The 13,829-nt window shown below is 44.5% G+C and overlaps 1 protein-coding gene across 1 annotated transcript in view; it reads right to left on the bottom strand.

Moving 5' to 3' along the window:
• MDGA1 (MAM domain containing glycosylphosphatidylinositol anchor 1) overlaps window positions 1-13,829 on the bottom strand; it is a 103,398-nt gene that overhangs the window by 42,814 nt on the left and 46,755 nt on the right. The window contains 1 exon segment of the mRNA XM_031552185.1: window positions 2,047-2,316. Coding sequence (XP_031408045.1) covers window positions 2,047-2,316 — 270 coding nt within the window.

The following is a 13,829-nucleotide window of genomic DNA, read 5'->3' as shown; positions in this document are numbered from 1 at the left end:
CACCTCGGAGACTAATTGCTGCTTATTCAACTTGTATTGACTGTGGAAGTCAGGCTTCATAATGGATTCAGAAATAAAATCAGAACTGATTATAATCATAATCTTGCATGATATTAATTCCTTATTAATTGACTCTAAAATAGAAATAGAAGCTAAAAAAAATCTTTTTAATAGAAAGGAAGCACATCAGGATACTTTTGGAACTTCCTTTCTGGCAACTTTTACCATTGACAGAAAGTTTGCCTTTCTCCTCCAGCTGACAGAAAGAGGTAAAGGTTATTCACTCAGTCTTTCAGGGCTTTTTTGTGCTGGTAGATGGTGGGGAGCAGGTGATGAGTGGTATGGGGAGGGTCTGGATGTGAAATTGGATGTTTCACCATCCTTCCAAAATATCACAGAAAAGCTAATCTCTCATGCACAGAAGAAACTAATCCCACAACACAGATCTTTCTATCTTGGGCATGGTATGTATTCTGCTCCCAGTACCAGAACACCTCATGGTCACAGGTGAGTCACTGCCTGCCCATTAGCTAGGAAGGTTTACGGTTCATCTTTCACAAGAAAGAAACAGAATCAAAAAGAAACAATGCTGTTCCTCCTGCTTACAGAGGAAGGTTGTAGCAGATGTGAATTAAAACTCCAGCAGTCCTGAGCCCAAGTACTGTAGCCTAGCCACTGAGTTATTTTTCTGGTTACTTCACAGGTTCAGAAGGTACAATTGATTTGCAGCTGCCCAGGCAGAGATGTCTGGAGCTGAAAAGCCAGCATTGGCTATCAATGCCTCGGAAGGAGAAGAGAGATGCAGAAAAACAAATGCTTGCAGCTTTCCAGGCAAGGGCTCTGTAGAGATGACCACTGCTTTCTGTTAAGGGGATCTTTTCACATGGGGCATGACCTGGCACACAGGATGGCATTATGTACGACTTATTTTTCCAGCAATATTCAGATCCTGGAAGTATTCCCAAAGTTGCTAAGAACAAAGCTTGCCATGGTGGACAGCTCATTGTGGGATACAGTTTGCCACCATTTAGTTAGCAAGATGAAACTTACAATGATTTGAAGAAATAGTAGAGAGAGAGAAAGCTCTAAAAGCCAAATCAACTACCAGACAAAGTCCAGGAGATCTCAAAGGGTGAGAGCAAAATCTTGAAGAAGGGCCCAAAATGTGGAAATGATTTGCATTTCCTTATTCCTGAGAGCATCTTGGAATTATAGCACAGCTGAGTTTTTCCATACTCTGGGAAAGACTTCCTTCAAAATCTGGCCTCTTTGCAAATTTTTTTTTTTTCCTTTCTTTCTTTCTTTTTCTTTTCTTTTTTTTTCCCCAGCCCCTTCTTGACATGTATTATAAATTGGCCCTAGGCTGAAAAAAAAATATTTTGACTGATTTTTTAGTTTATTAAGGGAACCTCGTCTGAGAGCTTGTTTAGAATCTGGTGCCCAAGTCGATTCTGGGGTCATGGGAAAAATAGATTTAATGATCAGCCAGAGAGGCTAGAGCAGATGTGTGGTTTTTAGTTGCTGCAACTCTGCTGCTCTCCTCTGCAGCTGCAGGTGCTAGGAACCAGTGCCACTGCATGCTGGAAAAAGAAAACTGAGCAGCAAATCTACTAGTACTAGTATCTAACTCAAACTGTGTTTATCTTTTCAGGCATTGTAATACAAAGTCTGCCTGGAGATGTAGGGAGGGCATAGGAATATGTGGTGTGCTTGGTTGGTTTGTTTGAAAGGGAAAAATGGATGTTTTGGAGACTGCTGGGGTACATAGAGCCTTTCTATCTTCTTAGTTAGTACTTACCTACAAATAATTTGACCAAGCCGGAAAGCTTATGACAGCCTTGAGTTTCAGTCCCACATCTTTCAGACAAGCATCTAAATATTGCTGAAATACAGCAGAGGCTGCACTAACTGTCCCCACTCCATATGGCCTTAAACGTTTGCTTGGATGATAGAGACAGATGTCTTGCTAGCTTACAGGCCATCCCATTTGAACCCACTTCCATGACGCCATCTAAAGCTCACTCCACCGTGTGCTCAGTGACTTACCAGACACCTGGAAGAGGCAGGCGGAGACCCCCACATCATTGGAGATGCTGCACTCATAGCTGCCGCTGGTCTCCCGGCTCACGCTGTCCACTTTTAGCTCCGAGTAGTCCTGCTGCTCTGCAGGGGGCTGCGCCAGCAGGGTCCCATTGAAGCGCCAGACAGAGGTGGCCACCTTCATGGGGCTGCCCTTCAGCATGGTGCAGCGCAGGGTGACGCTGCGCCCCATGCCCTGCCGCACATCCTGGAAGGCTGGCTCCACCACCGGTGGAACTGGGGACCAAACAGAGAGAGATGGCGACGTCATCAGGAAGAGCTGACAATGCTCAGCACTGGCACCACAGTGCTGTCTGGGAAGAGATCTATTGCTTCTGAGAAGATACTTATTATCTAGCAGGAGACAGACTTTGCCAAACAAAAAGCAGGAATAACCATCAGGCAGCACCTTCTGACTGGGCTGGACCCACCTACTCCCTCCTTCCCATTTACTGGGTAGGGGTGGCCTTTAGCAAGTACTCATCCTACAGCGAGACACTACTTGGGGGAGCTACCAAGCAACGATCTACCACGTGAGAAATGCAACACTCACCATAGCTTAGCTTCAACACTGGGATCCTAGTCAAAACAACCATAGTCCTTATTTCTCACATCCAGCACAAGTTGCACTCCTTGAGCAAGCAGGTATGCTCCCAAGCAATTATACTCACGCTCAACTAACAGGCCTATCAGAGACATCATGTTCAAATGGAGAGACGCACATTGCCTGCCCTCACAGAGAACTCAAGGGATCATAAAACCACAGAATCATTAAGGTTTGAAAAGGCCACTAGAATCATCTAATCCAACCATCCACCTATCACTGCTATGCCCTGTAAACTCAGTGCTGCATCTACACATTTCTTGAACACCTCTAGGGACGGTGACTCCACCACCCTGGGATGTCAGAGTGCCTCTCCCAAATACATCAAATACATCAATACAATACATCAGAGACTGGCTACAGGGACCCTGGGTCCTATTCTCATCTATGCCAACAGTGCCCTGACCTTGAGAGGTAAGTCATTTCTCTCCATCTCAGCTTCCCTGCCAGTAGCACTAGAATGATATGTGGACACCTCCTTAGCAAAGGAGGTTAAGTCTTGTTCTTTGGCACTTACAAAAATGTATAGGAATCTCATAGTTTGGGCATGGTTGAGGTAAAGTAAGGAGAAAGTCTGAATTAGTATTGCTTGGGTCAACCCCTTATTTAATGCAATAGCAGAAGACTTCAATCTCAGCAGATATCTGATGGACATGTTTCATTTGCAATAAACTCTTAATTAAAACACTGACACAGGGGAATAACCAGAAGCTCTCTCTCTAAAATGAAGAAGGCTTCCTGAAAACAAAACAGCTGTTAGCCCGAATGGAAAGGAGGGAGAGCAGGTTTATAGCAGCTCCAGCACTGTCACAGCTTACCTCTGGGTTCAAAGTACCTGCTCTTCCACTGACAACTTCCTTGCAGTATAGGTCTACAAAACCACCTAACTCTACTAAGCATCCAAAGAGCTGCCGAGCACAGCCAGGTTCCCAGACTTGCAGCACACAGCACCCTCTGTGCCACAGACACAGCTGCATGCAGGTCTTACAGCACCCTTTCAGCCAAACATAGACATGCATGGAAGGCTGCAGTGCAGCAGCCCATCCCCTCCCCTAGCCTGACCCCAACAAGACTCTCCTACAGCTCAGTAATAAAAGTGATTTCTCCATCCTCACCACAGCTACCCCATAGCTTTGCTATGCAGTGTCCTCCCTCCTACAAACACTGTCAAATCTGTGAGTATGGAGCATAGAAACACCCCCTCTACCTGGCAGCCCTGGCCAACAGTGGCTGATTGTTTTCTAGATACCTGTTCTCAGCTCTCAGCCTCTGGGACCTTTACTGTCCTTAAGTGGATTAAAAGCAACCCTTGACTGAACTCACATTTCCGTGCTGAGTGGCATGGTCAGCTCATTACAGATGGTTTTGCTAGCAATGTGTCTCAGCAGGTGCTCCAAGCACTGACTTGCCTTTGGCTCACACGTCTCCCACCTCACAGTGAGAATTATGTGAGAAGTTGTTTGATTAGACCTAGTGCCATGAATGTGTCATCTCTATCCCTAGCTGCTATCCCATTTCTTGGGTCACATCTGCTCCTTAATTGAAGATGGTGGGGTCTCACATTATAATCAAAGACAGCTGGTGGTGACAGAGGGGAGGAAAAAAAAGGGGAGGAGGGGGAGACAAAAAAGAAAGGAAAGCTTAAAAAAAAATAAAAACAACTATGGCACAACAGCTCTGGTTGTACTCAAAATGATCCATATCATGAGAGGAAGAGAGGGGAATGGGAGAACAGCACGCATGCACGGAACTGGGACAGAAGAAAAGAAAGAATCTGAAAGAGGACAAAGTGTTCCTCAGAAGGATGTGCCCTGAGCTCCACCATGGGAGGGCCTGTGGCTGAGACAGTCCAGTTGCTTCCTTAGGTCACAGAAGTAGCACGGCAGCCAAGGATGCAGAAAACATTTAATCTTCCTCAGCTGGGAAATGGGATTTACTTGATTTGCACCGAGACAGGCTCAGGACCTATGCTACTATGCTATCACCTTGTGAAGGGAATGTCTGAAAGTGCCTATACAGTAAACACTGATTGCATTTTCTTGCCTCTGGCACGAGGTAATAGCCAACAAACACGAACTGTGCTGATGGCACTGAAGCTCCTGAGTTCTCAGCAGAGGGAGCTGAAGCAGGTCATCCTATCAACACAATGGATGCAGCACCATGGCAAGGGGCAGTGCTGAGGGATGGATAGGAAAGAAAAGTCAACAGCAATTTCAGTGCCAGATACCAGTTCTGGCCTCCAACACCTGCTGGGGTGCCCACACTTCTGTGAGTAGGCTACCCATAAAGGGGAGGCCCACCACCAAGGCAGGGATCCAGACTGCACATCCTAGCAGATTAACAAATGGTCTTTTATCATCTCCGGCTTAAGCACAAAAGAGAGCTTGTTTAAATGAGCTGGCACTCTGACCGTCTGCGAGGAGAAACCTACAACATGACTCTGGCTGTGAGGGAGATAACTGCTCCACACAGCAGTATCTGGCTGTCATAGTGCTCTTCTGGGAGCCTGGGAATCAGCTTCAGCCTCAGTTTTTGCCCTGGTTCCAGAGGGTCCTTGCACGGAGGCTTCTCCAAAGCCTTCCCATGTTTCCCTGATCTCCAATGCTCTGTTAAACAGCAGTTACATTCCAGGAGGCAGGCTGCTGTGCTTCAAGGGGAAGGTAAAAAACCAACCTTCTGCATACACAGGGCACCAGGATTCCCCTGCAAACAACAGGGCAAATACAGACGATGGTTGTTTTCTCTCAGCACTCAGTTTAGCACTAGAAGAGCCAGCCAGCAGGAGGAGCAATGAAGGGGGTGAAGAGAGCGGCACTCTGCTGCTGTAGGCAGCGATGAAGGAGCAAGGCTCCTCCAACAACCTTGTTAAGATGCGGCTGCTGCGAGAAAACAGGCAGGGCAGCCTGCCTTCACAACAGAATTATTGTGCAACAGAAGAAAACATAATAATTCACCTGCTCGTTAGGAACAAATCAAATCAGCCCAACACAGGCAACCTACTCCAGCATGCCAGGCACCCTAAAGTAAAGCCAGGCTGCAAGCAGTTCCCTTGCTGTGAGCCAGAGCAGATGCTCTGCACCGACGGGGCTGCTAAACTAGCATGGTGTTCACAATGATGAAGGGCAGGAGCGAGGGAAGCACAACAAAGAAATGTCAAGTGTCAGGGGGTGTTACTTTGTGCTCCGATAACCTCTCATTTTCTTGGTTTCATTGGGAATAACTAGAACTGAAGTGCACTGTCCTGTCAGATGAGAGAGAAAAGCATTGGCTGTTGGGCTGTGGCCAAGCCTGCAAATACTTGTTGAAAAAGCCTGTTCTTATTTTAGCCTCGAGGAAGGGAGGTTAGTTCTTCCTCACCAGATCCAAAGTACTTGCTGGAGAGACCACAATCTCCACACAATGTTACAGTGAGGTGTCACTATGCTCACACACAGCTCAGGGAGGGCTATTCTGGGATCCCTGTGATGCCAACTGAGTGCTGTATGTTCCCGTCAAGCTCAGATGCCTCCAGAATGCATCTGCTGATGTTGGGTGTGTTTTCTCGACCAAGGATGAAGTCAGAGCACCTAAGACTGGCAGCAATGAACTGCAAACAAACAAGCACCCTGTCCTCCAACACCACTCCAATTAAACAAAAATTTACATTTCTCACTTAAATCTGGAAAGTGCAGCATGTAACAGAAGCAGCAACAATACCGAGTCTTGCTAGATTAGAAAGTGGCTTTATTTTCTGCAGCTCCCAGCCTACTCTACTGAATGACTCCCTTCAAGCCAAGCCATGCAATTACAGCATCAGTGGGACTCCTGCTCATAGGCTTCACCTCACCCTGTGTGTGTGTGAGCTGATAATTGACCACTCATTTACAGGATTAAAACTGCAAAGAACATACAGAAAATCTGGTATGAAAGACTGTGCTTTCCGTTTAGTCACAATTATTAGCTACATTTTGTTATCCAAAGTGGCTAAAGATATCAGTCAGCAATTTGTCTCTGGAAATGAGCATGGGCTGTGTCAAGGCCTTATGAGATTTATACAATTCCATCCAACAGCCATTTAAATTCTGATAGATACCCTCCTGAAGTCATACCAGAGTTGTCTAGATGCCAGCAGAGGGTGCCTTCTTTATCCAACTCCTTGACCCGTAATCTGAGATGTTAAATATGTCACAATCCTGCCTTCATAGAAACTAGAAAACTCCATGCATTGAGTTCCAGGAGAGACCACAGCTCTTCCTTCAAGCAAGAAGGAAGCTCTTCTTTTGTCACAAGGTGAAATCAGTTGAGCAATTCTGTTCTCTAAAATAGCATCCATAATCCATACTCCAATAATGCATGCTGGGCACCAACCAAGCAGTTTTCCACTTGGAGACAAATATCCAACTAACATTTGCAAGTTCAGTTTCCTCTGCTGCTTTCTGAGATACAAGAGGAGAAATGGAGAAAAGCTTGCTCAACCAATCTGAGCTAGAAGCCAGAATATCTTTCCTTCTTCTATGCCTTTTGTCTTTGCACTTCAGCATCCCCATGTATAAAGAGATAAAATACTTATTTCTGCAAAATGCTTGAAAGCCAACTTGCAAGTATTGTTATTTCAAACAACACAAATTTCTTTGAGTACATTTTCTGCTAGAGAAGTGGGTGGAGGGACCAGAAGACCAGAGCTCTGAGCAGAGCAGGCTTAGCTGTGTGCTGGTTGACTGGTTTTAAAAGAAGAGCAAACAAAATATATTCACAACCATCTTTTCTACTTTCTTCTTCCCTGAACTTCCCAAGCCAATTAGCTCAACTCATCTTCACCTTGTTTTAATAAAGAAGGATTTGCTAAAGAATTTCCTCTCCTGCTTGATGCGCTGTGATGATTAATACATGAGACCTCCCTCACTCACTTTATAAAACAGTTTCAAGAAAGTCCATCCTGCATGGGAATTTCCAGACCTTCTGCCTCACATCTATGTCTCCATAAAAAAAGATCTGCCCCAGACATGCTGGAACTCCACTCAGACTCACAGCCCAATTAATTCGTGCTAACAAGACACTACAAAGACAAGCGTTCCCATGCCTCGCTTACCTTTGAGTGCCTGCTTTCAAAACAGTGTGCTCCCCTAATTAAGAAAGACTAAGTGGGAAAGGATGGCGTATGTACAGAGGGCACATATTTGTCTGAAATGCATGCTGTTAACCCTCCCTCCACCCACATACCACCCAATTAGAAAAGTTATTCACAAAACAAGTAAAGAGGGTAAGACAGTGAGCACGCTTGTTTCACAGCTGCCTTCAATTACTGTCCAGCCAGTGGCATAACCCATATCTAGTCTTTTACTATAGAGATACTGGAAAATATTGTCTTTAACTCACATGCAATTTTGCTGGTTATAGCATGGTGAAGCAGGATGACAGCTATGCCAGATTTGTTTTTCTCCTGCCCACCCACATACCCATAAGAGGGAAGTCCTCCCATTTGGAGCACTGCCAGACCACCAACTCTTCACTCAGGTTTATACTTCTGTCTCTTAAAAGATAACGAGATGCTGGCTCATATGCGTGCATCCATTAATACATGCTTCTGTTTAACAAATTGGGCTGGGAGTGACATCCTGCTCCCAAGAGCATATAAATAGTTCAGATGCAAACATTCACTAACAGTCAGCCAATGATACTCTTTCCCCAAAAGCATCCTATATGCATTAACTTTTGGCAGAAGACCAGTTATCTTACTACTCAATAATTCATAGGTGAGCTACTCAACTGGGTAGTTCTGGGAATAAAGGAACTCATTGCCAGTACAAACTAAAGAGGGGGAAAAGAAAAAGAAGCAAAAACAAACCACTAAGAACTAAATAAGATTCTTCTTCCAGAATGTGAAATTCACATTTTTTCCTACATCAGGGGTTAGTTACTAGTTTTTGTTACCATCTAAGCTCATTCCCTTGCTGCAGCTTAAGCCTACTGCAAGCTGTCCCCATAGCTGTTTACATTCTAGTAATCAGCTCTGTCCTATCCCAGTAGTTCCCAACCTGAACCAAAATGAGAGGAATTTTGACCGAATTCTCCTCTTCTGGAGTCCTTGACAAATGATGTTGGCATTTGATACATACACATATCTACAAGCTTTCCCATTCTCTCCATCCTCTGCTCTTCAGGTGACAGAAGCACAGCTTGTTAGATTTCTGTTTTCTTTGGGCAGAAACATTGCCTGGGAATTTTAAATGCCAGAGGAATCACATACAAACAGTTCTGGGAAGAAGAAAAGTATAAGAGAAAAATAAATACACAGCTCTGACACTCCTCACTTGCCTGGCAAAAACAAGCAGGGCATGAGGAACTATAATGGGGCAGAGAGCAACCGGTACCATTTAAAACCATGTGAGCAGAAACAGAGCTTCTTGGCCCACTGCAGCAGAACACATTCCCTATTCTTCCATCCAGAATATAAGGAAGTGAAAATAGAAGAAAAACAGCCCATCTGTGGTGTTCATAGTCCTAGGATATGTCTTCCACATTCCTGAGGATTAGAAAAACTGAAAAAAGAACTGATCATCCTGCAGCTGAGACAGTAAACTTGGAGCTAGCTAGAATAGGACTTTAAAGACCAAATTTAACTCATCAAGCTTCAGGCTCTTTGTTGAGGCGCTCAAGGTGAACATCACCTGTTCATGAAGGCCACCACCCAAAACCAGCAAGTGTGAGGTACATCTCCAGAAGGCAATTCAGGACTAGGAGTCCCTATTTGACATTACCTCCCTCCTGCATGGCTGCTCAGGAAGCCTAGGCTGCCCACAGCCTTCACATCTCTGCTCTGTCCAGTGCCTTCCCTCTAACGTGAACCTCTCTGTGAACTTTCAATGCCTCATTTAATAAGTTCATCCATAAGATGAGTCATAACATGCATCTGAAACTTGGGCAGCATGTCCTGCTGTTGGACAGGTGCCACCTCCTGTGCTTCAGCTGCTTTGTGCCACAGCAGAGCTACTCTGGAAAGCAAAACAGACACCAGACAGCACTTCCCCTATAGCAAATCAAGCGATAAATCTTTGGACTCCAGACAGCATCCAATTAGTGCCACTGCTAGGGCTCAAGTCCAGAATATTCAGCTGCCTGCAAGGAATTGTCTGTTTCCCCTTGTCTCTCAGGGAAGATCTTACCCACACCCAGAAGAGCTACCAGGCAGAGGTGACTGCTGGCTCCAAGCAGCAGCCCAGTAGCAACAGGCTGTTATTCCATCACCAGCTGCTGGAGCAATTCAATCACCTCCATATGTTTGGAAAGTTAGAGGCAGGGAGGCTGCAGGAGAAAATGCCTCTGAGAACGACAATCCTGTCAAAAGGGAGGAGAGTTCCTTCTTTAGAAATTCGGTGATTGTCAGAGCCACAGGTGGTCAGAGCCTTCTGCTCAGAGTTGGGCTACAAGCCTTACCTCACCTTCTGTTTTCAGTTTGAAAGCTGAATTGGGAGCACTAGATGATCCCTCCACAGCTGCTTTCAAAACAGGCAGGTACAGCAAGAGGCAGCTTAGCCAAGAGCGAAAGTGTTGATTAAAAAATCAGACATCCTTTAATGCAAAAGTGGCATCAGATCTGGATGGGGAAAAGATCCAAGCCAGAAACAGCCTGGTAGGGAAGAAGGGCCACCAAAGGCAATTAAGATAATCAAATATTAACCAGCACTCCTTAATATGTTTACTTCAAATTTTGTGCCTGTACTATTAAGAAAAAAGGATGCATGGGGCAAAGCTAGACTAGGAAAAGTTAATACAGTGGTTCTTATCTATAGATTGGAAAAGCTGCCTACTCAAACCAGACTTTTCCTCAGACATCAGGCCTAGTAAGAAATTTGAATCAAGGGGGAAGAAATCAGTGTAGAGAAAACACCCAGTTCTCCGTCACTTCTTTATCTGCTGCTTCTGAGTTCTGCTGCCAGTCGTTTAATATCCTGCTCTGCTAACTGTCATCATTATCCCATTTTTCCATCCTTCACCCTTGATTGATCTTGATTCATCTGAGGAAGATGACGACAATGAAAACGTAACCATTCAGAAGGAGGCTAAAAGGATGCTCAAATGAGAAGATTTATGTCAGACGTTCAGTCTCACAGATGAAGCAGTCGAGGTCAACAGATATTAAAGCAATTTTCCCCGCAAGAGTTAATATAACAAGGCGGGTGGTGCATAGAGGAACTTAGGAAATGCACACAATTTAAAAACACAGGGTCAGCAGAGGTAGAATAGAGAAAGGAAAGGCAAGAACATTTTTAACTATTAGCATTTTTACTGTCTCTCTCTTTGGATGGTTACCTGTTCATCACTGTCATCATCATCTTCAGATGAATCAGGATTGATCAGATCAATCAAGGATGAAGGCTGGAAAAATGGAGATAAGTTCAGGCAGTCCATCAGAGAAAACGGCTGGGGTCTTTCAGAACAGAGACTGGCTCCAAAACGTCAGCTGCCAAATAACCAGTCTCTGCCATCTAAGAGTTTTGTATTCACCCTCTGTCCTTCACACTGTTGCCTGTGTGCCTTTAAAAGTGTAAATTTCATTAAGTCCCTGTGTCCAACTCCTCCTCTTTTAAACAATTCTAATGGAAAAAAAAAAAAACAACAACCAAAAACAATGCTTTTTCTGTCATATCAGTAACCATCACACTTCTCAAAAACGCATCCTTAGTAGATTGCTGGTCACAGAAAATCATCTCTCTGCACCTTGTTTCCAAAACTGGTGATGACCTGTATCCCTGTGAAGGCAGCTTTCTGCCTATACGTTAGAATAATACCAATGGCAGGACAGTGGAAGATTCTGGGCCTCAACCAGGTCCCAGCCATAAACAGATTAAGAAAAGTGGGCTGTAAGCCATCTAGTCTCACATTTTAAAATTATTTCTCCGCTGTTTCAATAATTTAGCCTTATAGTTTCACATGCTGAGCCTGATGTATACATTCTTAATAACCTCATACCATTAACAGCAAGAGACGCTGAACTACAGAAAGATCTGCTTCTGCTGCTAGCCAAATATCTATTGCAAAGAGAATGCAAAACCAGGGAAGGGCCCAGGATCAAGCTACAGAGGAGTCACTCTTCTGCTGGAAACCTCTTGTCCTCTCTAAGTTGCCACCAACTTTCCAGACCAGCAGCACACCAACCTTACTGCAGAAGCACACACACAGCCCAGCAGCTCTCATCTTCCCTTGCATTAGGATGAGCACTGTCACTCCTGAGGGCTCTAAGTATGGTGGTCTCCCAGAAATAACTCTCCAGGGTTCAGGGTCTGCTCTTGCAGCAGAGAGCATAGGAAGGAGGCCATTAACACACTGGCAATCATTCAGGGACATAGCCTGATTCCCTGACCTCCCCATCAGTTCTGTTTTATCTCCTCTGGACTTGGAGCAAGAGAAGGAAATTCATTAGCAAGCCCACTCTCTGGATAAACCTTCTCTGACATTTGATTTTCCTGCTTCTGGGCCAGCACTAGTGGAAACATTTGGAGAATCAGCACCCCTGCAATATGGGTATGTGCCTATCTCACACAGTTACTTTTTCACACTGACTGATGAGAACTTTGATAGTAATGAAGACGTTCTGCAGATCATCTGGGAGCCCTCAGGTCAGAGTGGATTTTGGTCCAACAGATACATGCCTGAAATCTATTCCATACACTTTCCTTCATTCCCATTCCCAGCTTTTTTGGGGCACAAAAAGTAAGGCCATTATCTTCCTCATTCACATCCATTGCATCAAGAGTTTAAACTGGATCCTGGCCTGAGCTGGTCCATCAGCAGTTTTCTGCCTGATGAACTGAGGCAGCATATGCTGCAACATGTCATCCTGCTCCTTCCACCCTCTCTGTGGTGAGTAGATATCACCTTTCAGAACCAGATCAAAAAGACATTTTAAACAAGTTTCAACAGTGGTTGCTAAGCCATCCCACTGTGGTGGGCAGAGAAAGAGTATAATTCTGTGCACAGCCCTGGGAAGAATCTGCACAGACTCAAATCTGGTAGCTAAATTTTTCACTAAAGTCAGACATGAAGGAAAGACGGGCTTCTCTCTGAGAGATCGTAACTGGATCTGCAAATCCAAGTCTGAATTCATCTATGCAAAAATGGTAGGATTACAGACCGACAATTGCAAAACCTCCAAAATGACATAGAAAGTAGGAAAATATGGGGAAAAAGGGTATCTAGCCAAGCCTTCGAGGGGAAGTATGCGATAGCAACCTCCAAGCACCAGAGGAAATAAAAGTATTCTCTATCAACCATGACTGTGTTCCTTACAAGAGTGCAAATGTGAGCTCATTGGGTCAGTGTAAGCAGAGAAAAACTCAGAAAAAACACAGCAATAAACCTTTTTATTCCTCATTGATTTCAGAAAAAGAACTTATGGAAAATGAATGTGGGATGCAACTATACAAATTAAAAAATGAATGGTGATTAATATGGTTTTATGGGTCCTTGGCAGACAAACTGGGTAGTGTTTGAGAAGGCAACAAGAAAAGTAACTATCTTGTCATAACATCCTCAGGCGTTGGAAGGATTCTGGCTTGCTTCCACATGACAGACTAATTGAAGATGTAATACTATTCAAATGTAGTCCACGTTAAATAGATTAAAAACACATTCACTGAAAAAGTTCAAAAAGAAATTTTAAATTGGTGCACACACCACTGAGATCTCTGTAGTGAAAGGAAAGACCTTCCCTAGGAAGACATCCCTGGTGAGATCCCACATGAACCTCTTACGCTGAAGCTATTTCACATCACCACCAAGGTCAAAGAGCCAGCAAGCAGGTTGGCATAGCTAGAGAGTATCAATTACAAACTCCCCAGATCTGGCTGCGTATCCAGTATCATACATAACAATTTCTGGTGTCTAAATGACCTTGCTCCCATCTGCAGTTGGGGTGGCTGTGTGCAGATTTTGGCACAGCTCTGGGATGTGTCTTGGGTTTTGCTTCCTTTCCTTCCACAGAAATACAGCATTTCAACGTGCAGTAACAGAATCACCATCCTTAAGCACCTATTCATGATAAGATACTAACATCTGTGGATAATGTAAAATCATAGAATCATAGCATGGTTTGGGTTGGAAGATCATCCAATTCCAACCCCCCTGCTACAGGCAGGGACATCTCTCTCTCAACCAAGTGGCTCACAGT

The sequence above is a fragment of the Meleagris gallopavo genome, chromosome 2 (assembly GCF_000146605.3).
Source record: "Meleagris gallopavo isolate NT-WF06-2002-E0010 breed Aviagen turkey brand Nicholas breeding stock chromosome 2, Turkey_5.1, whole genome shotgun sequence".
Classification (NCBI taxonomy): domain Eukaryota; kingdom Metazoa; phylum Chordata; class Aves; order Galliformes; family Phasianidae; genus Meleagris; species Meleagris gallopavo.
The sequence above is the reverse complement of the archived record's forward strand: the minus strand, read 5'-3'. Positions and strand labels throughout refer to the sequence as shown.